We start from the raw sequence: 27,218 nt of genomic DNA, 5'->3' as shown, positions 1-27,218 counted from the left end.
GTCTCACACATCCCAGCTCCTGCCAGGTGAAGAAGGGTCCTCTGTTCCTGAGCTGGGCAGCCTCAGAATGGAGATGTCTCTGCTGGTGCCCTTCCTGGGGCAGAGCTGCCCACTCTCTGCCCGGGCCCTTGTGTCCGTGCTTGGTTTTCCCCAGAGACTGGCATTCCTGGAGGGAATGGGGTCTGACTCACCTGAGTCTCGAATCCAGCACTGAGCTGAGCCACGGAGAAAAACTAAGCTGAGAGAACACACCCTCTGTGTTTCTAGCCCATGACTCTGGACAGACCTCTGGCCAGCAGTTAGACCTCTGGCCAGCACTTGAACAAGTGTTCCATCAGTTCTGCGCCTTAGTTTCTTCATCTTCAAAATGGGGATGATTGGTATCTTCAATGAGAAAATCCTGTAAAACACTTAGCTTCAAAAAACTACTTAAATACTACCTTAAAAAGAATTTTAAAAACTTGTATGCTCATGTTCATAGCAGCACCATTTACAATCATAGAAAAGGTGCAAACAACCCAAATAGGCAAAATGAAACCTGGTCTATTCATATAATGGAATATTATTCACCCATCAAAAGAAACAAGTACTGCTGCATGCTACAACCTGAATGAACCTCAAAAACACCATGCTAAGTAAAGGACACCCGATGCAAAAGATTACCATATGTAAAATTCCAATTACACGAAATGTCCAGAAAATGCAAATCCACAGAGAAAGAGGTTTGCTAGGGACTGAGGGAGGGGACAATGAGGGGTGACTGCCAGTGGGTACAGATTTTCTTTTGGAATAAAGACACCGTCCTGGAACTACATGTTGGTGATAGTTGCACAACATTGTGAAGGTACTGTCACTAACGGTAAGTTTTATGTGTACTTATCACAACTTGAAAACTATACAAATGAATGAAAGAGTTAGTGAAGCCATCCCCAATTCGGGTTTTGTACTTGGACTGAGTCAACCAGTAAGGGAGGCTCTGCCATCCGAGGGGTTCGGAGGCGGGCAGCGAGCACCACTCTACTGGTCCGATCTGGGGCAGTGTCCCGGCAGCGGCTCTCTAGAGCTCGAATCCCGGCCGCGGAACGCGCTCAGGGCCGAGCAGGACGCGCCGCCAGCCAAACTGGCCGTCTCAGGCTCTAGCGCCTAAACGCCGCTTGCGGACCGCAGCCCCAGCATTTCAATCCTCAGGCGTGGCCCCGCCCCTCCGCCTGTCAGTCCTCTGCACCGTAACCACACCTCTCCCGGCAGTTCCGCCTGCTGTTCTGTCTCAGCCCTCGGTCCCGCCTCTGCGCCTCTAGGCCACACCCTCGCACGGCGCCCCGCCGCCTGCCCGTCAAACCCGCCCTGGCCCCGCCCCGTCGTCCTCCTCTCGTCTTCTCGCTCGCTCGCCTTGGCGCGGCCCGTTGTTATGACGACACGGTCGTAAATCCGCCATCTTCCTGCGGCGCGTTGCGACATGGAGGGCGCGATGGCAGTGCGGGTGACGGCCGCGCATACGGCAGAAGCCCGGGCCGAAGCCGGGCGGGAAGCGGGTGAGGGCGGGGTCGCGGCGGCGGCAGCGGCCTTGGCTCCTGGTGGCTTTCTCGGCCTCCCGGCGCCCTTCAGCGAGGAAGGTAACAGGGCCGCACGGGGCTGGGCGCGGCCGGGGTGGGGGCGGCTCAGCCTGGCTGGTGGAGGCCCCGACGGCCTGAGCTGCGGGCGCGACACATCCTCCCGGACCAGCTTCCTTGCAGACCTCGTGGGTCTCCGCGGGACGCCTCAGAGCTTTCCACGAGCCCTCTGGTTTTCTCAGGCCCTCGGGCCTCACCCTATGGGGCGCAGATCACCACCGGCGTGGGCTCCTGCGCCCACCGCGGATACTCACTGGTGTCCGAACCACACGGGCTGTCCGTGGAGACTTTGGCAATCGGCTCCACCGCCTGCCGGCCCCGCTCTGTCTCTGCGTCTAGACAGGGCCCTGCCCTCCGCTGCGCCCCCTCCCACCTCACCTGACAGGCCACCAGGGCCCTGGCCGGGGTGTGGCTGAGGCTCCTGGAGGGCGGGGCCTCGGGTCTCTCCCGCACCCACAGGGAGGTGGCAGAGCCCAGTGCTGCAAAGCAGCAGGCCGCCCAGCCCCAGACCTGCCACGTTCTAGCTGTTTGATCCTGCGCAGGTGACCACATACCTCTCTGAGCCTCCATTTCCGCTTACAGAATGGAGACACCAGTGTTGATGATAATGTATGGAGCACTCATCATGCCTCAGCCGTTTTCATTCTCAAGCCAGCCCTAGATGCCGTTATTGTTATTGTTGTTATTCCCATTTCATGGATGAGGAAAATTGAGGTTCAAAGATGTGAAAATGACCAGGTCACCCAGTTATTTAATACCAAGTATTATTTGGATGCCAGGATTGTGTGACTCCTCAACACACTCCCTTAAATTCTGGGGCTCTGTCTTCTGGTAGGATGGTGGTGAGACTCAAAGGAGAGCATGCACGTGCATCTCTGAGAGCAGTTCTGGGGACCCGTGAGGGCTGCATTCACAGGGGCGCTGATGACTTTTGGAGCCAGAACTCTGGTCTCTGCCCTCTGAGCCTGTCCCAGGAGACTCTAGACTGGGCCAGGCAGGCGGGGGTGGGCTGGTGATACTGGGATGGTGGTCTTTGCCCCCCCAGGGTTTGTATTCTCAGTACGTCTTTCCTTGCTCCTTCTTATTCCAGCGTGCGTAGGGGCAGTACCACCCACCCAGGGGTCTCTTTGGAGGTTGCTGTGCCCTGCTGGACTTGCCCAGGGCTTTCTCTCAGGGTTACAGGGCTGGGAGTGTTCCCCTTTGCGGTGGGGATTTCTTTAATGGCAACACGCTGGTGCCGAGTCAGACTCGGTGAGTGGGCTGGGAGGATTAGGAGGGTGGAGGCACCTCAGTGCTTGGCTGGTGACTGTGTGCCATCTGGGGGGTGACCGCCCTTGCCAGGTGGCCTTCTGTGGGCGAATCTTGGCTGTGGTTTGGCCCTTTGTTCATTAATCCAGTAGGCATCAGATGGGCTCCTTCTGTGCTCCAGCCTGGGTTTGACCTTGATGTGGGATTGCACATGAGGCGGTGGGAATGGACAGACTCTTACAAAAGCAGAAGGAACATCTCCCATCCCTTGGTGCAAACAGCAGGGTGTCTGGGGTAGACCCTCAGGTTTACATTCTGGCCCTAACACTCACCAGCAGGGTAGCCTTGATCTCAACTTGTTTTTCCGGAGTGGGAATAGTCATTTCCATTTCTTCAGGGTGCTGGTCGGATTGGGTGATATCCCCAGGGAGGTGCCTGGCACACTGTAGGGAACTCAGTGAGCCAGAAGTCCTGCAGGACCTGGGGCGGGGACTGGCTGGTCAGCCTAGATGGTGAGGGGCTCGGGGGCAATGGCCCCTGGCCCTGGAGTGTGGAGCCCCTCTGGGAAGCCCCCCTAGGCGTCTTTACCAGGGTAGGGAGGTGTTGCCTGCTTGGAACCAGTGAAGCGTCAGGTCAGAGTGAGAAAAGAGTGGGCATGGGTCATGGGGCCTCACCTCTCCCATGTTTGCTGGGTGCTAGCCTCTCAGCTGGAGCTGTAAACACACCAAGTCGGCCCATTTTAAAGATGATGAAACAGACCCACACATGGCTGCTGAGGTGCCCAAGGGCACATGTGAACCCCAGGTCCTCCCCAGTTCCCAAACCAGCATGGCTGAATCCCCCTGCCTCCCAGCTGCTCCCTGGGCCTCTCTGCCCTCCTCTCTGAAGTAGGGCCTTTGGACCCTGGTGCCCAAGTGGATGGTCAGGGCTGCCCCCTCCCGTGTGCAGTTCTCCCTGGGGTGGGCGTCTGGTTCTGATGCCACCCCTGGCTGGGTGTGCCTAGGACCAGAGCCCCCCCCGCCCCAGTCCCCCTGACTGTGGGCTTCTTGCAGATGAGGACGACGTGCACAGATGTGGCCGCTGCCAGGCAGAGTTCACCGCCCTGGAGGACTTCGTTCAGCATAAGCTCCAAAAAGCCTGCCAGCGGGCGCCTCAGGAGGCCCTGCCCGCCACCCCGGCCGCCGCGCTGCTGGGTCGGGAGGTGAGCCCCCCCAACCCCCTGCATCGCACACAGGTGTGCACACACACATCCCCGCCCCTCATCTGACAGCAGGATGAGGAGGTGGTGGCGTGGCAGGACACACCCGTGCAGCTGGGTCCTTCTGACATGGGGACGGGCAGAGGGTGGCATCCGGTCATGGGTGGGGGGTGCTCTGGGCTCCCCTGGTCGGCCTGGGATGCCAGCCTGCTCAGCAACCTGTGTGTGGAGCCTGCGCTTTGGGGCCTGGGGTCTCTCCTTCCTTGGGGCCCATCCTGACTCAGGGACGTCACGATGGCTTTTGTCCTCTGTCTGCCCTCCTGGCCTATACATGAGGTTCCCGGGGATCCCACAGACGAAGTGTGGCTCTGTCGTGAAAACGGCCACCTTTGTGCATAGCGTGTGTACTGGAACTGTGCATGACACCCTCGTGGGCTTGGCACTCTTGACACCCTAAGCCTATGAAGTGGGCGAGGACACTCCGAGAGAAGTCGGTGCCTCTGGTCACCCCAGGTGGCCCGAGGACGGGGCCCAGAGTCGTCTTGCTCTGCTCTGTGGTCTCTCCTGCCCCTCCCAGGGGTGTCCTCTTCTTCGGGAGGGCCCCCAGCCCCACGTCCCTGGGAGCCCTTTCCCTGACCCCCTGGCTGGGCTGGTGGGTGGAGGTCCTCACTTCCTCTCTGTAGAGGCTGTGCTGGAGCTTCTGGTCACTTCATCCTGGAGTCCTCCCCGGGCTGCTCAGGGCTTCGTGTGGGGCCCTTGTGGCTGGAGGCATTGGAGTGATGGGGTTGACCGCTGGGCCCAGGGGGAGGGGTTCAGGCTGGGAGCAGACTGGGAGCAGTGCTCTGCGGGGGAGATGCGAGCCCTCGGGTGGACCCACAGCTGAGCCCTAGAGCCCTGAAGACGGGTCTCCTCCATCCCTCCGCCCCATGGCAGGTGGCAGCAGGAGCGGCGGGCTCAGAGGAGCCCATCACTGTGGCCCACATTGTGGTGGAGGCGGCGGCGCTCGCGGGAGACATCAGCCACTCGCCTGACATAGTTGGTAAGTCAGTCTGGCCCCCCATGGCTGTGCACGCGCGGCTTTCTCAGCACTGACCTGGTAGTCGTCCATGGGCAGGGCTGTGACCTCTGCTGCCCGTGGCCGTCTGCTGTCCCGGGAGCAGGGCCTGGCCAAGGAGGGGCTGGGGCCCTGTGTGCGCCTTCCCAGGGCAGGGCCTGCTGGAGGAGTGAGCACTGGGCACCAGGCCCCGCCATGCCCAGAAAGGGGTAGCCAGAGCTGGGCAGCCCAGGGAGATTGCTGGGCCTCGGGGCATCTTCGCTTTGTGCACAGACCACGAGCTGGCTGCTCTCCCCTGCTGTATCCCCAGACTCTCTGCCCTGGTCCTTCTCGAATCTTCCCCACTTTTCTCCCAGCCCCCACCCTGGCCCCGGTTCCTACTCCCCACCCACCGTTGGCTCTGGAGGATCAACTGGGGTGCGTGTGGGTGCCCTGGCTCAGCCCCGACCTATTGCCTGACCCTGGCCGTCATCTCCCCAGCGCTCCGTCCCTCCGGCAATTCCCACCCTAATTCCCACACAGCTTTGGCTTTTAAGAGCGTGCAACGCCAAGTCAGGCTCTTTGATGGCTTTTTTAAAGCTGAAGTGCCTCATTGATGTGCAGGAGGAGAGGGGGCGTTGAGAGGTCTGGATGGGGTCACATGCCCCTTTACAGGGGACAGGGAGCGTGCCGCTGGGCCATTGAAAGGGCAGCCTGAGGGGCCCGGTGGCTGGGTGTGAGCGTGGCAGCAGAGAGGCTGGGTTGGCCTGATGCCACTGGAGGTGGGGAAGGGAACGGGCAGGGGCTGCGGCAGGGATGCAAGTTGGTAGCTGGCCAGGAAGGTTTGGGTGACAGGGAGAACTTGGCCTTGGGAAGCCCTGGGGACCAGCTGGGGCAGGAAGAGGGGTGGAGGTGGCCTGGGGGACGGGGACCTCAGAGCAGGCAACCTCCCTCTCCCCAGGGAGGCCATGGAACCTGTCCCTGTCTCCATGCCGCCTTTCCCCCAGCCTTCCTGTGGACGAGGATGCTTGCCTGCCGCTCCTCCAGGACAGGAGTGTACATGTGTTGGGCAGGGCTGCGCTCCAGCCCTGATGTGGCATTTGGTTTCTGGGTGGGAGGGTGTCATGTGGAGAAACGCATGCCCTAGATTCAGGTAGCACCTCCAGGCTCTAGCACCCTGGAAGCCCTGCCTGCCACCCAGCCTCCAGCTAGCCCACCCTACGCTCCAGGGGCTCCTCTCTGGGCACCCCCTGCCTCTCTTGCCCCCTGGGAGTTTCCCTTCTGCAGACGTCCTGGGTGGCCCAGATGTCCCCCTGGCTCAGTGATCTGGAGCCCAGGCCAGAGTCCTGAGCCGCCAGCTGCTGGCATCATGCCAGGATGGTTCTCCGCCCTCGCAGGGCCGGTGCACAATTCACAGGGACCACACAGTTTCCAGATACCCACTCCAGGCCCCCTGCGTCTTCCCTGAGACCAAACTTGCTTTTCATCTCTGGCCCTGGGGCAGCCATGATCCCCTCTCTCCAACCCTTCCGTCTGCTGTGTGACACTCAGACTCAGGTCAGAGCCGGTGGAAGGCCCTGTTCTTTTAGGAATTCGCATCTGGGGTGGAGGGAGGCTGTCAGTCCCGCAGGAGCGACAGATGCCTTAATTGTTTCTGAGTCACGGAGCTTCCATTCTGTTTTGGAAGAATGGCTTGTCAAAACACGACGCCGGCCTGAGTGAGATGGTTTCTAAGAAGCAGCTTCATAGCCGTTTTCCACACGTCATTTTCATGAGCAGAAATAGTGAAGTGTGTTTACAGCTTAGTTTTGCACATTGTCACATTTCTTCAACACCCACGAGAGCTGCAAAAGCCCAGCTTCCTCACCCTGACTGTCCCAGGCATGTCTGGAGCGATTGCTCTCCAGGCGGGTCCCTGGCCTGCCTGCCTCGAAACCCATGCTGGTGGGCAGTCCCAGGGGCATTTCCTCTTCACGTTAGCAGGAGCCAGGGTGGCAGGCTGGCCTGTCCACTGCCTCTGCACCGGCACATGGCCACCCTTGGGGACGGCAGGAAGCCTGTGCAAGTCTTGCCCTGCGTGCCTCTTGGCTGGGGGCAGGGCGTCTGTGTTCACATCCTGGCTAACTGTTTCCAGAGGCCTGGCGCTCCTCTTGGCTGCCCTGTGGAGTCGGAGCACCCCTTCCCGCCATCCTTTCTGGCCAAGCAGGTGCCGCATGCCTGGTTGGGGTCGGTCGAGACCACCCCCCTGACCCTAGCAGGGTCCTCGGGCTCCATCCGAGTGCGGCAGGGCCAGTGATCCCGGGGTTCAGGCCGCTCTCCCTTTCCTCAGGAGGCGGACACATCAAAGAGGTCATCGTGGCCTCAGAGGCGGAGCCGGGGGACAGCGAGGTGGCTGAGGGCCCAGGCAGCCCCAGCCGGCGGGGGCCCGGGCTCTCTGCGGAGGGTGAGCAGGCCCAGGTCAAGCTGCTGGTGAACAAGGACGGCCGCTACGTGTGCATGCTCTGCCACAAGACCTTCAAGACGGTGAGGCCCCGGGCCTGGGGGCGCCGGTGGGGAGCCGGGCCTCCAGCCCCTCCCTCGCTGGGTGGTGCTGAGCCTTGCTGCCCCTCCCTCACAGGGCAGCATCCTCAAGGCCCACATGGTCACGCACAGCAGCCGCAAAGACCACGAGTGCAAACTGTGCGGGGCCTCCTTCCGCACCAAAGGCTCGCTCATCCGGCACCACCGGAGGCACACAGGTGAGCCGGCCTCAGCGCACTGCCGCTGGCCCCGGGGCTCGGCTCCTGGGCTTTGTGGCCCCCGACTCCTGGAGGTGTGAGGCTGGGGCTGACACCGTTCTCTCCACAGACGAGCGCCCCTATAAGTGTGCCAAGTGTGGGAAGAGCTTCCGGGAGTCGGGGGCACTAACCCGGCACCTGAAGTCTCTCACTCCGTGTACAGAAAAAATCCGCTTCAGCATGAGCAAAGACATGGTCGTCGGCAAAGAGGACGTGCCTGCAGGTCAGCCGGGGGCTCCCCGGCCGGCCCTGGTTGCTCTCGGTACCACCCTCCTCCGTGTGTCCTCACGGGCTCTCTTGGTTCTGCCTTAAAGGGTCCAGCGCCTCCACTGTGGGGGCTGTTACCCCGTCGTCGGTGGCAGGCGAGCCCATGGAGACCTCGCCAGTGATTCACCTGGTGACAGATGCCAAGGGCACCGTCATCCATGAAGTCCACGTCCAGATGCAGGAGCTTCCCCTGGGCATGAAGGCCCTCGCCCCGGAGGTGGGGGCAGGTCAGGGGCGGCCCTTGTCTGCTCAGTCCGGGCCCTGTTCTGGGCGCCGGCTCTGCTGGGAATGGGACTGACCTGGGCCTGGCTTCCTGGCGCTCAGTCTGGTTGCGGGGGAAGGGAGATGAGAGACCAAGGTCATAGCAGGGAGGGGTGAGGGGGAGTGGGCTGGGGGTGAGGGCAGGTGCAGGGCCTTCCCGAGTGAAGGCGCCGGGTGTGCACAGGGCCTGGGGCAGCCCGCTGTGGGGCTAGCAGGCGGCGTCGAGTGTTGGACCGCCTGGGCAGCCCCCTCCCTCTGCCTCCCCTGCAGCCCCCTGGCCCCCAGGAGCTTCCCTGCTCCAGCGAGGGCGGCCGCGAGAACCTTCTGCACCAGGCCATGCAGAACTCCGGCATCGTGCTCGAGCGGGCCCCCGGGGAGGAGGGGACCCTGGGGCCAGCCACCCCCACCGTGTCCAGTCCCCAGCCGCCCGGAGACGCTGCCCCGGAACTGCCGCTGCTGGAGGTGGAGCAGGTGGAGACAGTATGTCCCTGCCCCATGGTGGGCTCCTGGGGGGCTGGACCTGGGGTGCCAAGTCACACGCTAACCCAGCCGCTGCTGGCTGCCTGGCCGTCCCTGGCGGTGGGAAGCTCCTCACCGTGTGCAGTGACTCATCCCCTGACCTGCTTACTGCCTCCCAGGGTGGGGGTGCCTCAGTGTGGCCCCGGCCCTGCTAATGGGGTACAGCCACCATGGGTGCTGGAGGGGTGCTGTGGTCCCCCAGCAGGTGGCTGGCGAGGCCTCGTCTGTGCCCAGGACCCACCCGTGCCCTCAGTGCAGTGAGACCTTCCCAACGGCGGCCACCCTGGAGGCCCACAAAAGAGGCCATGCAGGTGGGTGGCAGGGGTGCCGGACCTGGACAGCTGTGGGCAGCCAGGATGGGCCTCTGGGTGGGCGGCAGGCAGCCAGGGTGGCCAGTGGCTAGGGTGGGGCCCTCGGGTGGTTGTCCCAGCCTGACGTGGAGCATGGCCGCAGGGCCGAGGCCCTTCACCTGCCCGCAGTGTGGCAAGGCCTTCCCCAAGGCCTACCTGCTCAAGAAGCACCAGGAGGTCCATGTGCATGAGCGCCGCTTCCGCTGCGGGGACTGCGGGAAGCTCTACAAGACCATCGCCCATGTCCGTGGCCACCGGCGTGTCCACTCGGACGAGCGGCCCTACCCCTGTCCTGAGTGTGGCAAGCGCTACAAGACCAAGGTGGGCCCTGGACCCCTGCCTGTGGCTGCCCGCTCCCTGAGCCCGCTCTGTCCCTGGTTCCCTGCCCCCTCGCCCTGGCCTGGGCCCTCAGGGGGCTGGCTGAGCCAAGGCCAGGCCAGCCCTGATGGGGGGCGGTCTCTGCAGAATGCCCAGCAGGTGCACTTCCGGACGCACCTGGAGGAGAAGCCACACGTGTGCCCGTTCTGCAGCCGCGGCTTCCGGGAGAAGGGCTCGCTGGTGCGGCACGTGCGGCACCACACGGGCGAGAAGCCCTTCAAGTGCTACAAGTGTGGCCGTGGTTTCGCTGAGCACGGCACGCTCAACCGCCACCTGCGGACCAAGGGTAGGGCTGGGAGCTGGCAGGTGGGGTTGGCGGTGGTGGGGGGAGGTCCACAACCAGCGCTGACTGAGCTCCCCGTCGCAGGGGGCTGCCTGCTGGAGGTGGAGGAGCTGCTGGTGTCTGAGGAGAGCCCCGCTGCGGCCGCCGCCGTCCTGACCGAGGACCCGCACACCGTGTTGGTCGAGTTCTCGTCCGTGGTAGCTGACACGCAGGAGTACATCATCGAGGTGGGCGGGGGCCCGCCGGGCTGGGGTGAGGACTGGGGTGGGCAGGGCTGACCTCTGACCCCCACCCAGGCCACCGCAGATGATGCAGAGACCAGTGAAGCCACGGAGATCATTGAGGGCACCCAGACGGAGGTGAGGGGCTGGGGGACGGGCGGAGGGGCGGCCTGGCACGCTCATTGGACTCGGGCTGAGCCATGGGCCGCCCGCAGGTGGACAGTCACATCATGAAGGTGGTGCAGCAGATAGTGCACCAGGCCAGCGCTGGGCACCAGATCATTGTGCAGAATGTGACCATGGACCAGGAGGCGCAGCTGGGCCCGGAGGCGGCCGCGGCCGACACCATCACCATCGCCACCCCCGAGAGCCTGACGGAGCAGGTGGCCATGACGCTGGCCTCGGCCATCAGCGAGGGCACTGTGCTCACTGCCCGCTCGGGTACCAGTGGCGCTGAGCAGGCCACTGTGACCATGGTTTCGTCAGAGGACATTGAGATCCTGGAGCATGCCGGCGAGCTGGTTATCGCCTCCCCGGAGGGCCAGCTTGAGGTGCAGACGGTCATTGTCTAAGCACAGGCACCTGCAGGGGCTGGCAGGCCGGTCTGGGGCAGGAGCTGAGGACCTTGGGTTCCCTGCCCATGCTTGCCTGGCTGAGTACAGGCAAGAGGGGCTTAGAACTCAGACTTTGAGAGGCGACGTAGGAGTGTAAATAGAGTTTTTGGTTGCTTTACAATAAAATGTGAAAATCCGCCGCTTGTGATGTTGTGGCATTAGCAGCCTCAGGGACTGGTGTCTGGCAGTGCCCCTCTGGGGCAGTCCCCGCCTGCCCAGGCCACCCTCGAGGCTCTGGTGCCTGGCCGGTCCACCCAGGGCTCCCAAGGGGCTGGCGGCACCTTGGTGATGTGTGGGTGTCATTGGCATGTGGACAGGCAGCCTCCTGCCTCTGCCCTGCTCAGCTGGAGCCGTGACCCCCGCTTCCTGTGGCCCGTCGAAGTGGGTGGGTGGGGGTACTGCTTGCCAGCTTCCGATCCTGGGGCTGGGGAATGAGGCCGGGAGAGCCAGGAGTCTCGGCTTTGTCCTTGAAGTGATGACGTGGAGAAGCAGCAGAAGATGCTGGGCTGTAAACAGGGCTGGTCTTTCCTGATTGGGTGGCCTTAGTTTCCCTGCAGGGATGCAGCTTGAGGGAGATTCTGGGTGACCTAGTTTCTCGGGGGTGGGGACAAGAACAAGCCCTGGACTGTGGGCATGGCTGGCCCTCTTCCAGTCTCGATGCAGCTCTTGGGCTGGCAGAGCCATCTAAGCCCCTGTTTTGATGGGCATGGGGGTCCCAAATCAGTTTCAGGGTGGGTGTCCTGCCTCCCTGTCCCCACCACCCCCATGTGTGGGGAGAGGTCCTCTGTAGGATGAGAGGTGAAAGCCAGGAGTACAGCCACCAGCTTCATGGAGGGGGCGGGACGCAGCGCAGTCTGGCCCCTCCCTGGGCCAGGGCTACAAATAACCCTGGAGCCAGGGTGCCAGCGCTGCTGTTGCACCAGCCCTTGCAGTCTGTCTCACAGACACACCCCCAGCCTGGACCTCAGACCTCTCCTGGGACGCAGATCCTGAGCCTATCCACACCCCTCAGGTGCGTTCAGTGTGGGAGTGCTGAGTGGGGGCTGGATGGGAATGGACTCAATATTTGGGCCTCAGTTTCGCCATGGAGGAGGAGAATGGACAAGGCTGTGAGCCCAGCAGCACCCTGGGGAGACCTGGAAAGCAGTAGGGGGCAGAGGTGCCTTGCGGCCGCCAGACTGTGGGAGGCAGGACCTGCCCGGCCCTGGATCCCCGCGGCCAAGATGAGGAGTGGGCTGGTGTGTCCCACTTCAGGTCCGCGGTCACGCCCGGCCGTGTCTGTCCCTCTACGATCGTCCACTCCGCACCATGGGCAGGCCCCTGACGTTATTGGCCGCGCTCTGGGCGCTGGGGGCTGCCGGAGCCCAGGCGCTGCGCATCGGAGCTTTCAACATCCAGAGCTTCGGCGACAGCAAAGTGTCAGACACGGGCTGCTGCGGCGTCATCGCGCAAGTGAGGCTGGGGGCCCGGGGCGGGGTCGCGGCTGGGCTCGTCGGGCTGATCTGCGGCGCGCCTGACCCTGCACTCGCTGGCTCCTCCCCCAGATCCTGGCTGGCTATGACGTCATGCTCGTGCAGGAGGTGCGAGACCCCGACCTGAGCGCTGTGTCCGCGCTCATGGAGCAGATCAACAGGTGCGGCTGGCGGGGTCCAGCGTGGGAAGCCCCGGCCCGGACCCCAGGCCTCGGAGCGATGCCTTGACCCCAGGCCCGGCCCGTATCTCCGCAGCGTGTCCAGGCACGAGTACAGCTTCGTGAGCAGTGAGCCCCTGGGTCGGGACCAGTATAAGGAAATGTACCTATTCGTCTACAGGTGAGGGGAGGGGCCACGGGGCGCGCGGGGCAGGGGTCCCGCTCACGGCGCCCACCCGTCCTTTACCCCCTGGCTCCAGGAAGGACACGGTGTCGGTCGTGGACACGTACCAGTACCCGGACACCGAGGACGCCTTCAGCCGGGAGCCGTTCGTGGTCAAGTTCTTGGCACCCCGCTGCGGTGAGGCCCCCCCCTCCCCGCGCCCCGCGCCCCGCGCCCGCCTCCAGCCCCGCCCCCGCCGCCGGCCCCTGACACCCAGCCCCTCTTGCAGCAGCCAAGGAGTTGGTGTTGATTCCGCTGCACGCGGCGCCGCACCACGCTGTGGCCGAGATCGACGCGCTCTACGACGTGTACCTGGACGTGATTGACAAGTGGGGCACCGACGTAAGTGCCCCCCCTGTCAGGAAGGCCCCGCCCCGCCCCCACGACCCCACCCGGGAGGCGTGCTCCTGGGTCGGCCACAGAGCCTCAGTCCCGGCCCCGCCCTGACCCGCAGGACATCCTGTTTCTGGGCGACTTCAATGCCGACTGCAAATACGTGCGGGCACAGGACTGGCCGGCCATCCGCCTGCGCAGCAGCGAGGTCTTCAAATGGCTCATCCCGGACAGCGCTGACACCACGGTGGGCAACTCGGACTGCGCCTATGACCGCATCGTGGTCTGTGGCTCCCGCCTGCGCAAGAGCCTGAAGCATCAGTCAGCCACTGTGCACGACTTCCAGGAGGAATTCGGCCTGGACCAGACTCAGGCAAGTGCTGAGGCCGGGGTAGGGCTGGGGGCGAGGGGAGTGCTGGACCCAGATCCCAACCTCAGGGAACCAGGCACTCCCCTCTTTGCACTAGTGTTTCTAGAAAAGGCCCTTAGAGGTTCAGGTCTGGCCGAATGGAGCAAACCTGGGGTGGCAGTGCAGGAAGCTCTTTACGTCGCTGGAGTGGGGTCCTGAGACTGTGCTCCCAGCCCACCCACAGGCCACAGCTGGCATAGACGCCAACACCTCCCCCCAGGTGCAGCGGTTTGTTTAGACCCCCAGTGGGCCCCTCCCTGGGTGGGGGGCAGTTTCCCGGGGTGGCTGCTTAGCAGGGTCTCAGGCTGGCCCCTTCTCCCTCCAGGCCCTGACCATCAGTGACCATTTTCCTGTGGAGGTGACCCTCAAGTCCCACTGACAGCCCCGGGCCCTGGCTGGGGCAGAGCCTGCAGACTGGCCACAGGAGCAAGCCCCACAGGACTCCTCCAGCGTGGCCAGCCAACCCCCAGCGAGGCTGCAGGGCACGGGCAGCTGGGCCTGGACAAGTGATGGGACCACTCAGAGCCCGTTTCCCCATCTGTGAAATGGGCTGCCACCACCTACCTCATAAGGTTGTGAGAAACACCTTCCAGCATGCTGGGCATGCAGCTGAGCTCAATAAACAGCACACACTCAGCCAGGGCCCCATACACATGTGGGCTTTGACTCCTCCAGGTCCCTTCTTAGGGCTCAGCCCTTCTGGGACACAGACCTTGGTCCTGCCACCCAGCAGATCCCTGGTCCCAGCCCACCTAGGGGACAAGGACAGCCTGGCCTGCCCACACCATCTTTTCTGCTGGGAACTGACCATGTCCAGACTGGGCTGGCTCCAGAAGACAGTGCCTGTGCTCACTGGCAGAAGCTTCTTGCTCTTTGTGTAAACTAAGTGCTTCCAAGCACCTGAACTGAGTGCACATGGGGTAAGTGCTCTCACACACACGCCGTGTGGATGTGCAAGGCCAACCTCCCAATCCTCAGTGATCCTCCTCCAGCCCCAGTTCCCAGGTCTGCAGGCCTCTAGCAGCACTTGTGGGTATGAGGGTCCTGTCCCACCCAGCACTGCAGTTGGTGGGGGGAGGTCAGGAAGGTCGTCCCCCTGCCCCAAGCTGGTTGGCAGCCCTGAGACTTGTGGAGAGCCCCTCACTGGTGAGCAGGCAGGCTGGGTGAGGGTTCTGCCCATAGAACCCCAACAACTCACTGTGGTACAGCCCCTTCAAAGGTGCCTTCCTGGTAGCTTCCTCCTCAGGAGCCCTGCGCTGGGCAAAGGCTCGCCAGGGAGGGCACTGGCCTGCGCCTCGAGTAAGCCCATCCCAAGGGTGGGGGACATGCAGAACTGGGGTACACAGTGTAACTGACAGGGACCCGGTGAGGTTGCTGGTTTTCAAAGCATCTCACCTTTGGCAGGATTTAATTGGCCTGAATTATACTGAAGGGTAAAACCTTTGTTTCAAAGAGTCTGGGCTTTTTCTTGCTAGATCTTTCTGAAATAAGATATAGGACACTTGCAATGTAAAATGCCTCCCTTCTTCCTCTCCAAGTTACCCAGTTTCTTTGAAATTTGTACAGGTTTTCCATCCAAAAAAACATGGTGGCCCAAGGTCTTTTCCCATTTCCTTCTCTTGGGGGGCTCGTCAGGACCCACCAACTACCTGGCCTCATGCCTCTAGCAATCAAGCGTCCCACCAGCCAGGAACGGGAAACTTGAGGACTTTATTCTGCTCTGGGAAAAAACAGCACATGCGCTCAATGGTGATGTTGCCAAGGTCTGGCAGCAGGCCTCGGGACTATGGCTGTGAGGATCAGGGCCTTCTAGGGAGATGGGTAAAACAAAGAGCTGGAAGTAATTTTAAATTGGAAAAGACCGGACTTAAGTCCTCTAGAGCCACGGTGCCCGTTAGGGTGGGTTCGGCCAGAACCCTGGTGGGCAGCCCTGCCCTCAGCCTTTCCTCTGTCGGAGCTTCTCCAAGTACACCTGCAGCGACTTCTGGATGGAGTCTCTGCAGATGAAGCTGATGAAGTTCTGGATGTCAGCGTCGCGCTGCTTCAGCAGGCGGTCTGCCGTGGCCTTTCGCATCATGTTCTTGGTCAGCTGGCGCGCGTGATCTGAAGAAGACAGGGCCCGCCTGTGAGGACCTGGGCTCTGCGCTGGGACAGTGCTATTGCCGAGCTGCCCCAGATGGTTCCAGCCGAAACTCCGGCAGAAAACTCAAGTGAGCAAAGGGAAGAAAAGGAAAACCACCTGTCCCCTGCTGTCCGCTGACTGCTTTTAAAACCTTACAGGACGATACTGTGAAAACTGCCTTGTCAGCTCGTTATTTTCCCTCAGCTATATCGTCGGGAACATCTTCTATGTCGCTAACTATTCCTTTACCACCTCACTAACGGCTGGCTGTGCGGTATTCGGGCATCAGCAAACCTGGCCCCCCACAGCTCAAGAGCTGAGAATGGTGGTTGCATTTTTATATATGGTGGCAAAAAAATTTTAAAGGCTAGTATTTTGTGACATGTAAAAATCACCTGAAATTCAGAATTCAGTGGCTTGGTGTTCCAGTAACACTAGATACACTTCCTAGTTCACACACACTGAGGCAGCCCTCACTCCAGTGCTGTGGTTATGGCAGTGACCGTGTGACCAGCAAAGCCGGACATCTCCCTGGCCCTTTACGGACAGTCTGCTGACCCCTGGTTTCTACTGTCGTTGACATAAGCACTCCTATTGCCAGACGTAGAACCTGCAAGCTGTTTCCAGTTGTCTGTGTAGTGGGTTGAATAGTGGACGCTGGAAAGGTATGTGTAAGTGGCTTGATTAAGAAAGAGGTTTTTGCAGAGGTAACTAAGATGAGATCATCTTGGATTTAGGGCAGGCCCTAAATCCAGGGAGGGCTTCCCTGCTGGCTGTTGGTAAAGAATCCGCCCACAGTGCAGGAGACCCAGGTAGGATCCCTAGGAAGATTCCCCCGGAGAAGAAAATGGCAACCCACTCCAGTATTCTTGACTGGGAAATTCCATGGACAGAGGAGCACGCTAAAGTTGGGCACGACTTAGCAACTAAACCACCATAACCACTGCCTGAATCCAGGGACAGGTGTCCTTAGAAGGAACAGGAGGTCTGAGATATAGAAACATGTAGAGGAGAAGGTGTGTGAAGACACAGGCAGGGGCTGGAGTGATGCAGCCACAGCCCAGGAGTATCTGGAGCCCCTGAAGATGAAAGAGGCAGGAAGGCACCTCCCCAGGGCCTCTGCAGGGAGCAAGGTCCTGCTCACACCCTGATTTTACTCTGGCCTCCAGACTGTGCAAGAAAGCATTTCCGTTGTTTTAAGCACCTAAGCGCCCTCACCCCTCAATTCCCCGTCTTGTCACTTGTTACACCAGTCTCAGGAGACGAGGTCACTCTGCTACTGTGAGCGGCTCATCTGTGTATGGCTTGAGAACTCCTGGTCTTATCAGGAGCCTCAGGCTGAGAGGGGAGGGGGCCCTGCCGGCCCGCCGGTACCCACAGCTGCTCCCCCACCCCTGCCCGCCCCTCACCTGGAACGGCCAGCCACCGGGCCATCGCCGAGAGCGCCGCGCCCAGCACCTGGTCCTCCGGCACCACCTGGTCCACCAGGCCCACCTGGAGAGCCTCTGCTGGTGGGAAGAGCAATCCCAGCTGCAGGGCCTGCTCCGAGGCGCGGTGCCCGATGGTGTTCACATACGCGTCTTTGAGCCTGGAAACAGACACCCGACTTGGAATGGGGGCTCGGGGCTCCAGGCCAGGGGGTGGGGGCGGTGGGCCTGGTCCCCGGCCTTACCAGAAGGGGGCGACGATGCCCAGCAAGGTCTCGTTCAGCCCTATGTGGTACTTGGGGTTGTCAGCCAGAACCCGGAAGTCACAGGAAAGGGCCATCATACAGCCCCCCGCGGGGCAGGCTCCCTGCAGGGAGAGCCAGACCGCTGGTCCCTGTAGCGTTCCAGAGGGCCAACCCCATCTGGGGAGCGTGCGCAGCAGGACCCGCACACCCCTCTTCCCTCAGGCTCATGTCGGGCTGCGAGCGGCTTCTCTCTCGGCTCTTGTCCGGTCCCTCAGACGCCAATCGCCCATCAGGCCTGGGCTGTCACCTCACGTCCTGCCCCAGACGGCCTGGGGCCACCCCTGTCCTCACCTCCTGCACCCACTGTCCCCATGGAGGTGGCTGGCCACCCAGCCCCACGCATCCTCCCAAGCCCGGCCCCCCTCCTCTCCAGCCGGCTCAGGCCCCTGGCCTCCGCCCCACCCTTGCCTTAGGCCAGAGCAATGTCCCCTAGAGGTGACCACAGGCCCTGGCTCCCGTCCGCACACTCAGCCCCACCACGTGGCCCTCTCTTCTCACCTCGTCTGTAAAGGCAAGCTGACCTCTGTGGGTCTCCCTGACTGCCCCCTTCCTTTCTGAGGGCTTTCTAAGGGAGGGCTATGTCCACCTACCCCAAGGGCTGGCCCACAGTGAGCAACCCAGGCGGCCCCCGGGGAGGAACACGCACGTTGATGGCGGCAACCAGCACCAGGCTGGACAGGTACGTCCGCAGCCACAGCTCCTGCACGGCCTTCCAGTACTCGGTGTAGTGGGCCGGGTTCCTCCCGCATAACTCCGTCAGGTCCAGGCCGGCGGAGAAGACCCTGGGGCAGTCCTGGGGGGACAGGGGCGCCGGCAGAGTCCGCCCTGGGGGCCTGGCAGTGCACAGGCGCTCGAGGGCCGGAGGAGCTGAGGTCATGCTCAGCAGCAGGATACTGCCCCCAGGCGCCCTGAGCTGGGTGCTCCGGGGACTCAGCCAGGACCCCCTGGACTGTTCTGTCTGCATCCTGCCATATTCTTCCCCTTCCAGCTTCAAATCGGAAAGGCAGGCGGCAGGGCCAGGTGCTCCCCAGGGACATAAAACACGGGCCCTTTTACCCGTGCACACGGCCTGGGCAGAGGAGTCAGAGGCCGGGGAAGCTCCTAATGTCAGAGAGGACATGTGTTCTGGCTAACCCCAAAGGGCCAGCAAACCACAGACCCGCCAGGGAAGGAGGGAGCGGCGAGCGGTCAAGAAGGCACCCCTCCCCTCCGCCGTGGGCCATCACTAGTGAGGCTGAAGGCTGGGGTGGGGGCGCAGACCAAGACAGAAGGGGACCAGTGCTCCCAGTGTGGACACCAGGTTCTGGGCACTCAGTGAAGAACGCAGGCCGGGGCAGGAGGGGACCCCTGGCCGTCACACGGGAACCCTGCGCCCAGGTTTTCTGCAAGCCCTTGCTGGAGTGTGTCCAGCTCACAAGGCTGCTGTGAGGTTGTTGACCACTAAACAGAACTGGCTATGGTCGCCCGGGGCTGCTGCAGATGACAAGCCACCCCCGCCCGCCCCCCAGTGGCCGTGAGGAGGGGTGGCCACACTCGACATGCCCTACATCCTCATACGAAGTGACTGAAGCCAAGTGCAGGGCAGGTGTAGATGCACCCTGTGCTTCTCACACACGCGGTGCGTGTGTGCACAGCACCTGCAGACTGGCCTTGTTTGCATGGAACGTGTTCCACTCTTGCCTCTAAAAAGCACCCCAGGGGATGGGAAGCTGGGCCGTCAGTATGTGTGTCCCACTGCCTCACCGGTCGGAATCTTGTGGGTGGTGGTGGTGAGCAGCCCTGCTCCGAGGACATGGCAGGATGGCCGTCCAGCTTTCCAGCCTTCCTCCCTAACCTCTTCCCACCACCAGTACCTGGCTGCTCCTCCCCGCCGCCCCCCAAATTCAACACACTTTCTCAGCATAGAAGTGGAGGGGGCGTCGGTGCAGCCCATGGTCCTGGTACTGGAGGGAAGCCAAGGCAGAGAGTTCTACTCTGGATGCGAGAGAAGCAACTGCATCAATGCCAGACAGAAGGCATGGGGCTGGCCTGTTTCTGCGACTTCCGACCTCAGTGACTCTTGTGCAGCGGGTCGAGGTCAGGAGTGAGGGAGCAAGGGAACCTGCTGTCTGTTCTCCCTCCCTCCCCCAACCCTGCTGCAGCAGGGGCCCCAGTAAAGCCGTGCCTGAATTTCTTGTTGGGCCTCTAGTCAATTTCTGTTGGATGAGCAAGGCCAAGAACCCCGGTCATTATCAGATTTATGGCCCCCAGCGTGTGGCTCGTCCCCTTCTGCGGAGGGGATCTGGGCACCTCTGGGACCCCCGAATGCAGCTTCCCAGTGGGCAGCAAGTGGCCACCTGAAGCCCTGCCTTCCTGACCCCGGGGGCTCAGGTCCCTCATCTAGGCAACACTGCCCCTGCCTCCTCGTCCTTCCCCCTCTCCTGCTGTTTCTCTACTTCTCTCTGTCCTCTCCTCCTGTCTTCTCCTTTCCAGAGTGGATGTTGGGCAGCCACAGTCTCACTGCTCTCAGCTGGCGAGACCTTTGGCCGCCCACGGTGCACCTCGTCCGGCGGCCAGCAGAGGCCTGAAAGGCAAGCCTCACCCGTGCAGACCCTGGCCCAGTGGGCCATCCCTGCCTGGAGATTCACAAGAGCGACAGAGGTTCAGTCCTCATGTCGGGTAGGGGCTGGAAGACCCATCGTCCCGGCGTTGACTCACCTTTGTTTTCCTGTTCTCATTCTCTGTCCCTCCCGTTTTACCTCTCCCTTGATCCTTAGACCTGCACTCCCATCCTTTTTTATCTGGAATACTTGCCCATGTCTACAAGGTTTTGTCATTGGTAGCTTTGTCTTATGTCGTTTTGTCTGTCCGGCTGCCCTGCTGATGTTGTGGGCACGGTGGAGGACTTAAACCTTGAAATACAAAGGCAGCCCTTGTATTCTGTATCTCAAACACTGCTTGAGACTCCAACCTTGGGTTACTTGGTGGGATTTTAAAGAACAGAAAAGAAAGGAGCTTTCGTTTCTCCCTCCTCTGCCTTTGCAATGGAACTGTTCTGACTGTGTGCTCAGAAATATCGGATTCATCCGTAGTCCCTCAGAATGAAGGAAAAAAGTGCGAGGGGAGGGCATTTTAAAATTCAAGTGGGAAAACTATGAGGCCTCTGGCTCTGTCTTTATGTAAAAATTAACTTGTAAATGGGCTGTATTCAATTAGCTTAAAGGCAATTGAGCCCTTATATATTCTCAGAAACATAGAAGAGGCTCATCAGAATACATTTTGGGCTCCTGTGATCTGGGAAAATAGTCAATATTTAATTAATATCTGGTATTAGTGCTGGCTTAGACTTGTGGGTTTAATTAACACAGACCTGTACCCACATTAAGTATAATACTTTCATTGTACCTAGGGTTACTGAAAGGAAGTGCATACTGTTCCTGTTATAAAATTTGTCACCAGGGAAACAACCCGACATGATTAAATTTTTAAGTAAATGTAAGTGGGATTAGAGCTTTTTGGTAAACTCTAGAGGAATAGCTTTGTGTTGAAAAAATCCATCTAAAGCAGTCCCTCCCAATGTTGGTAACTTAAAAACTAAGACAAAGTAAAATGAAAGGAATTCACTGGGTTCAAGGACCATTTCAAATAAGATGAAACAGAGAACATTGATGGCTAAACAGGTGTAAACTGACCTACTTTTGTCTTCTTATCAGAGAGAAAAGAAGCTGTTTGGTGCTACCTTGAGATGACCTCTGCCAACCTACAGAATGCCAGTGCAGAAGGCCCTTCATGGCGGCTTAAGGAAAGGTGGGTGTGTGTTTTCAGAAGGGTGTATGAGGAGTGGAAATACGTTTTGTTAAAGGAAAAAGAGTGATTCTGTCCTAAAGCTGGTTATTTCTCAATGGAAAGAGTAAGGGATAAAGTATGGCTAATCAAAGTTGCAGGTCTACAGAAGAGAAACATGGAGAACAGAGTTTTGTTTGTGGTCAGGACTTTCCAAGGTTGAAATCAATTTAATTGGGTAAATGGGTTTTATTCAGAGTAGCCTGATGCAAGATGTGATTTGGTTTCTGTCTCTCATAAGAGAACAAAGTTTTCCTGGAATGCCGCTTTTGACATCAGATTGTGTGAGCTTCTGTGCCTTTAAGTGATCTGTAATGACCTTTGAAATCTTTTTGTTTTCCACCTTAGCTCAAGAAATAATTGTTTCACAGTGACCTTGATTCTATTGACCTACGATTCTATCTATTCTATCTAAAACATTGTGATATTTTGGGTGGACTTCCCAAATATCAAATTGTAACTAAAGTTCTTTTGACGTCCAGCTAACTTTGAAACTGACGTCCCCAGAGGAGATGCAAAGCTAACTGGGTTCACTGGGTGTGTTAAATTTCATGGGAAACACTGTCCAAACTCACTGTTACTGGTCTCAGATGGGACCATCGGGCTCTCCCCAGTTGTATCGCGACCGCCAAACAGATGGGGAGGGGGCTTGGGGTGCTTCTGCTGTCCAGTCTCTCCCCTTACTCTGTGTCCAAAAACCCCGCGGGAACACTCCCAGTTCGAGGCCCTCAGGTCCTGGCCCCGTGACATTTCCCACTGTGCCCAGCTCCAGTTCCTCCAGGATCTCCTTCCCTCCAGACCCCGGCAGTCCAGACACTGTGACTACCTACTGGACTGGCCACTTCCAAGCAGCCCACTTCCTAGGCTTCACGGATGCACAATCTCAAGCAGGTCACCCCACATCGGGGACACTGTTACGTACATAATAAGATGTGAGCGTCAGAGACAGCAGACCCCCCTCCGGAGAGCCCTGGCGGCACACTGGCACCAGCTCAGAGGGCCCCTAAGGTGAAGCCCTCGCGCGAGCGACTGACGACCAGAGACGCTGGCTAGGTGTCGACGGGAGAGCAGAGGACGCTCAAAACCCCAGTAGGTGAGAAGGGCATTCGGAGGACCCTCGAGCCCCCTCTGACAAAAGCCTCCTGGTGAGATGCCTCTGGGACCCGGGACTTCATTTCTAGGAGCGCTCCTGGCCGAAGGTTTCCCAACATGGGAGGATCCTCTTCTAAGCCAGAAGAAACACCTCTGGACTGTATCCTTAAAAACTGGAAATCTAAAAAAACAGATGGGCTGAAAAGGGAAAAACTTAAACTGTACTCTAACACTGCCTGGCCTTTATATAAGTTGGGGGAATGGAGAAAAACTGTGAAGGAAGAATTATAAACATATGTACAAACTCAAAATATGCCTTCCTTGTTTTACATGCCCATGCAGCTATCTGGAAAGAAAGGAGACTTTTATCGTACTTTTTTAGAAAGAGGACTTTTAAAATGCAAAAGATTCCCTGTGAAACGTGGGGCTGAGATTTTACATCTCATAGAAGCAGCTCAAAACCCTAAATGAGGCTAGATTCCCTGGCCAAGACTGTACCTGATAAGGGTTGATTCAGTTCAGTTCACTCAGTTGTGTCTGACCCCATGGACTGCAGCACGCCAGGCCTCCCTGTCCATCACCAACTCCCGGATTTACTCAAACTCATGTCCAAGTTGGTGATGCCATCCAACCATCTCATCCTCTGTCGTCCCCTTCTCCCCCTGCCCTCAATCTTTCCCAGCATCAGGGTCTTTTCCAATGAGTCAGTTCTTCGCATCAGGTACCCAAAGTACTGAAGCTTCAGCTTTAGCATCAGTCCTTCCAATGAATAATTAGGACTGACTTCCTTTAGCATTGATTGGTTTGATCTCCTTGCAGTCCAAGGGACTCTCAAGAGTCTTCTCCATCACCACAGTTCAAAAGCATCAATTCTTCGGTGCTCAGTTTTCTTTACAGTCCAACTCTCACATCCATACATGACTACTGGAAAAACCATAGCTTTGCTAGATGGACTTTTGTTGGCAAAGTAATGTCTCTGTTTTTTAATAGGCTGTCTAGGTTGGTCCTAACTTTTCTTCCAAGGAGCAAGCATCTTTTAATTTCATGGCTACAGTCACCATCTGCAGTGATTTTGGAGCCCCAAAAAATAAAGTTTCTCACTGTTTCCATTTTTTCCCCATCTATTTGCCATGGAGTGATGGGACCGGATGCCATGATCTTAGTTTTCTGAATGTTTAGCAGAAAAGGAGTGGTTTGTGCAACTGCCAATACTTTTTGTTGCATATGAAGCTAATACCTCCTTCCAGGTAGAAACCAACACCAAGAAAATCTGTCAACAAGCCATTTGACTTCCAGAGATAATCTACTAATCCTTGCCATTCAGTGTGGGCAAGGAAATGAAAACTGGTTCTCCAGCTCATTCTCTTGGATCCCCCAAGGCTTTTAAAAAGTCTTCTGACAGGAGGTTGTCATTTTCTTATAACTCTTTTCTTTTCAGTCATACTGATTTATGCTGCATTTTGTCTGGTACTCTGTTGTCTGCCTACTGTTGTAAACCTGCGACTAAGACTTTTTGGTCCAAGGAGAATTCAGAAGGAAAAAGCCTGACCTCGGCTCTAGGACCTGCCCGGAGAGGGATGGGGAGCACCGCTCCTGGAACAAGCACGGTCTTGGGGGCCACCCTGGGCTCCAGGAAGCTGCTGAAAACCAAGTCTGCACTGGGTCCAGAGTTCGTGAAGTTGCGTGGTTTCAAGGTCACCCCTGCCCAAACGAACCTACTCTCACCTACATCCAGGCCCGGGTATGGAGCACCGAGGCCTGCCCCAGGGCCTGGCCCCACAACTGCGTGGGTCTGGGAGGCGGCCTGGGACAGAGGCATCAGCTGCCTGCGGGCAAACCAGCTGCCCACAGCCCGGCTCCCTCGAGTCACACCCAGGACTATGACCCCTGAAGGCCTGTGACTGCACCCGCACTTGGGCCGCCTGGGTTTTCTCCAGCCTGTGATGTGTGTGGAGGGCTTTCTGAGCTCGGGGCCTTGGGGGGAGCTTAGGAGCACTCACGGAAGTTAGGATGACGCCACGGAAGGTCTTGTCGTTCTCCAGCTTCTCCAGGCTGATGACCAGCTCCGTCAGCAGCTCCAGGCTCAGGGAGTTCACGGGGGGATTCCTCAACTTCATCACGGCTACCCCTAGTTTGAAAACAAAGAGGACAAAGCTTGTGCCAGCATGAGAAAGGTGCCCCCAGTCACCTACGGGAAGGCCATGGGAAGACACACAACTGTTGGGTTTTTTAAACTGAGGTGAGATTCATGTATCTTATAATAAAGGGAACCCTGTACACATCGGCAGTTACCATTCCTCCTGTTCCAGCCCCTGTGCGCGTGTACTAAGTCACTTCAGTCGTGTCCGACTCTTTGAGACCCTACGGACCAAAACCCACCAGGCTCCTCTGTCCATGGGATTCTCCAGGCAAGAATACTGGAGTGGGTTGCCATGGCCTCCTCCAGGGATCTTCCTGACCCAGGGATCACTAATCACTGATCTCCTTCTTGTTCCTATGGACTTTCCAACTGTGGACATTTTATGGAAGCGGAATCATAGAAAATATGTGACCTTTTGTGTCTGTCTGCTTTCACTGAATGTTTCCAAGGTTCATCCATGAAGTAACATGGATGTCAGTGCTTCGTTCCTTCTTAAGGTCAAATAACTTTCCACGATCTGTGTACAGCACGTTTTGCTTATCCATTCACCGACCAGTAGACACTTGAGTTAGTTCCACCTTTTGGCTATTTAGAGTAATGCTGCTGGGAACACTCACATACACATTTTTGTTGATCTTTTTTTTTTTTGAGTTTAAATGCATTTTACTTTTAGACAACCTACATGACACGTTTTTTTCCCTCACAATGCCTCCGCTCCAAATAAATCAATGTTCAAAACAAATGAAGTGCTCATGATGATATCAGTCCAATTTTCTCCCAGATACCAAGTCTGACATCCTCCTGGGAGCAGACGGCCTTATTGTAAGTGAGCAACTCTAAGAACTAGATGTGCGAGGAGGAATTCCAGTGGGGGGTTCTGGTTCACACTTGTTTAAGGATCAAGGGTACGAATATCAGGGGCCGGATGTTCTTGAAACTCTCAGTTTATACATTCATTCTGCCAGCAGCAGGAAAAACGGGAGTGAAGGGCCTGCCCCTGTAGACAGTGAGGCTGCTGGCTTGGCTGAGGCCATCTGTTCCCACTGCCTGGCCCAAGGGCAGACCCTAGGGGCTTCAGAAATGTCATCCTACGAAGAAGAATCAATCAGAACTTTCAGAGCTGAGCTCCCCAAACGTGGTTCAGAGGTAAGTTTCTGAAGCTGACTCTGGATCTTTGCTGTTTAGTGAGACAATATCTAAGAGTTTGGGGGAAAGGTAGAGGCCAAAGGTGAACAGATGGACTTGGACATCACCAGGTAAATAATCACACCCCTGGCACGGGTTGAATGTTGAACAGGATCTAAAATCAGCTTTTTTTTTTTTTTTAATTATTTTTAATTGGAGGATAATTGCTTTACAATATTGTGTTGGTTTCTGCCATACATCAACATGATAGCACTTTGGCACTTAAATGAAAGCATTTTATAAAGCACTTTTACTCCATTAATTCCTCTGAGTCTCAAGATGCCTGAGGGCCACCTGGGTCTGGCAATGAGGACAGAACGATGCTTGGCTTTGACCTCAATTCAACCTCCTACCAGGATAAGCCGGCAATGTTTAGGAGGCTTGGAGCTGGGAGGCCGTGAGGCAGCTTGTCCTAAAATGTGAATCTCTCTTGTCTCTGCCCCCAAGTCAGCTCAGGTTCTAGCTCTGAAGGGCTCTCAGGTGGAGAAAGCACAGCTTTCTTTCAAAAGTGCTCTTTCTACCTCTTTTTTTACCCCCCTTGGAGACTTTTAAGAGGTGTTCTGATGGGGGTGGGCAGAAGTGATTTTACTTGTGGCTCCTGGCTCTAATTAAAAAAAAAAAATATCTGCTGGGTTCTGTGCCACCTGGGAGTATTAACAAAAAGTTAAAAACGTTATTCCAAGATGCTTCCAATTATTTTCACTTCCCAAGTTAATAGCTTATATAAGGAGCACATACCCCAAACTTTAAAAACAGAAACATGTTTATCTTCATAATGAACTGGGTGGAGGGGTGGGGGGTGGTGGTGGTCGTGGTGAAACAACTCGACTGGTGATGACCCTTAGCTTTGAACTCAACAGAAACTTACTTCAAAATCGGGCTTTATCTCGGGATTTTTAGAAATTCGAGCGCTTTCCCGTGTCCGGATTCTAGGTCTGGGTCCGGAGCCGGAGGCCACCGCGGAGCCAGCTCTGCTGCCGGCGGCGCCCCGTTCCCCACCGCGGGGATGCCGGGCCCTCGGGGGCGCTTACCTGCGGCCGCGTCCGGTTCCACCAGCACCCGCTGGCTCCCGAAGCGCCGCTCGCCATCCCCGCCGCCGCCGGCCGCCGGCTCTCTGCGCCCAAGGGTCGTGCCCCAGAGCAGCGCCCCTGCGGAGGTCAGCGTGAGATCGGTTAGCCCGCGCGCCACGAGCCCCGAGCCCCGAGCCCCGAGCCCCGCGCCCCGCGCCCCGCGCCGGTCACGCACACGGACGGAGCAGGGCGCGCGCGGGGACGCGCACTCCCGATGCCAGCGCCATCTTGGCCGAGAATGGGCAGGTCGCGGCGCCGGGGTGTGATCTTGCCGTCTGCCCCGCCCCTGGGGAGCGGCCCGCTCCTCCCGGGCGGAGCCTCGGGCTCCGCGGAGCAGACGTCTGGGCCCGGCGGATTGGGCTGCACGTAAGTGACGGAGCCAGGGGTTTGCGCTCAGCGGCGGCCAGGGGCTGCGGGGACCTGGCTCTGGCCACCCCGCAGAGCGTGGGCGCTCGAGCGCCACTTCCTGCCGGCGAGGAAACAGACTTGCAGCTTAGCCTGGGACACAGCCTGGTGAGAGAACTGACCGTTCACCTCCTCAAGAGGCTGCTCACTCCACCGGGGCTCCTCCTGGGGGAGGGGGAGGCGACAGCTTCCCTTTGCCCTCAGTCCTGCTGAACACACACAGTGCTGGCATTCGGTTTGGAAACGCTGAACACAGTAAGGGCCAAGGGATTATAATGTCGTAAGCGTTCTTCCTT

At 58.5% G+C, this 27,218-nt stretch overlaps 3 protein-coding genes across 7 annotated transcripts; 2 read left to right on the top strand and 1 right to left on the bottom strand.

The window, feature by feature from the left end:
- The first annotated feature begins 996 nt into the window (after positions 1 to 996).
- Positions 997 to 10,896, top strand: E4F1 (E4F transcription factor 1). Of its 5 annotated transcripts, none has more exons than XM_043454870.1 (14): positions 997 to 1,613; positions 3,911 to 4,059; positions 4,990 to 5,095; positions 7,419 to 7,612; positions 7,707 to 7,827; positions 8,030 to 8,089; positions 8,181 to 8,350; positions 8,665 to 8,874; positions 9,116 to 9,224; positions 9,367 to 9,584; positions 9,729 to 9,927; positions 10,009 to 10,151; positions 10,221 to 10,283; positions 10,361 to 10,896. In XM_043454870.1, the coding sequence occupies exons 1-14, from the start codon at positions 1,457 to 1,459 to the stop codon at positions 10,715 to 10,717; spliced, it is 2,256 nt and encodes a 751-aa protein (XP_043310805.1). In that variant the 5' UTR covers positions 997 to 1,456; the 3' UTR covers positions 10,718 to 10,896. The 5 variants fall into 5 exon arrangements, with proteins under 5 accessions (XP_043310805.1, XP_043310804.1, XP_043310803.1 ...); XM_043454869.1 differs by having other exon boundaries at positions 7,937 to 8,089; positions 8,665 to 8,865; positions 9,119 to 9,224; XM_043454868.1 differs by having other exon boundaries at positions 7,937 to 8,089; positions 8,665 to 8,865.
- Positions 10,897 to 11,030: 134 nt separating this feature from the next.
- Positions 11,031 to 14,803, top strand: DNASE1L2 (deoxyribonuclease 1 like 2). The gene is given in 8 exon segments (XM_043454871.1): positions 11,031 to 11,771; positions 12,014 to 12,211; positions 12,304 to 12,392; positions 12,487 to 12,570; positions 12,650 to 12,835; positions 12,837 to 12,954; positions 13,067 to 13,318; positions 13,680 to 14,803. Coding segments are annotated over 7 exon segments (927 nt in total). The 5' UTR covers positions 11,031 to 11,771; positions 12,014 to 12,067; the 3' UTR covers positions 13,734 to 14,803.
- Positions 14,804 to 15,045: 242 nt separating this feature from the next.
- Positions 15,046 to 26,848, bottom strand: ECI1 (enoyl-CoA delta isomerase 1). Its single transcript, XM_043454878.1, has 7 exons — positions 26,693 to 26,848; positions 26,479 to 26,595; positions 24,123 to 24,250; positions 17,855 to 18,001; positions 17,149 to 17,270; positions 16,886 to 17,064; positions 15,046 to 15,457 (listed from the first exon to the last, which is right to left on the bottom strand). Exons 1-7 carry the CDS (start codon positions 26,742 to 26,744, stop codon positions 15,291 to 15,293), a joined length of 912 nt encoding a protein of 303 aa, XP_043310813.1. The 5' UTR covers positions 26,745 to 26,848; the 3' UTR covers positions 15,046 to 15,290.
- Between the last annotated feature and the right edge of the window lie 370 nt (positions 26,849 to 27,218).

This window comes from Cervus canadensis, chromosome 32 (genome assembly GCF_019320065.1).
Source record: "Cervus canadensis isolate Bull #8, Minnesota chromosome 32, ASM1932006v1, whole genome shotgun sequence".
In the NCBI taxonomy this organism is placed as follows: Eukaryota; Metazoa; Chordata; class Mammalia; order Artiodactyla; family Cervidae; genus Cervus; species Cervus canadensis.
The sequence above is the reverse complement of the archived record's forward strand: the minus strand, read 5'-3'. Positions and strand labels throughout refer to the sequence as shown.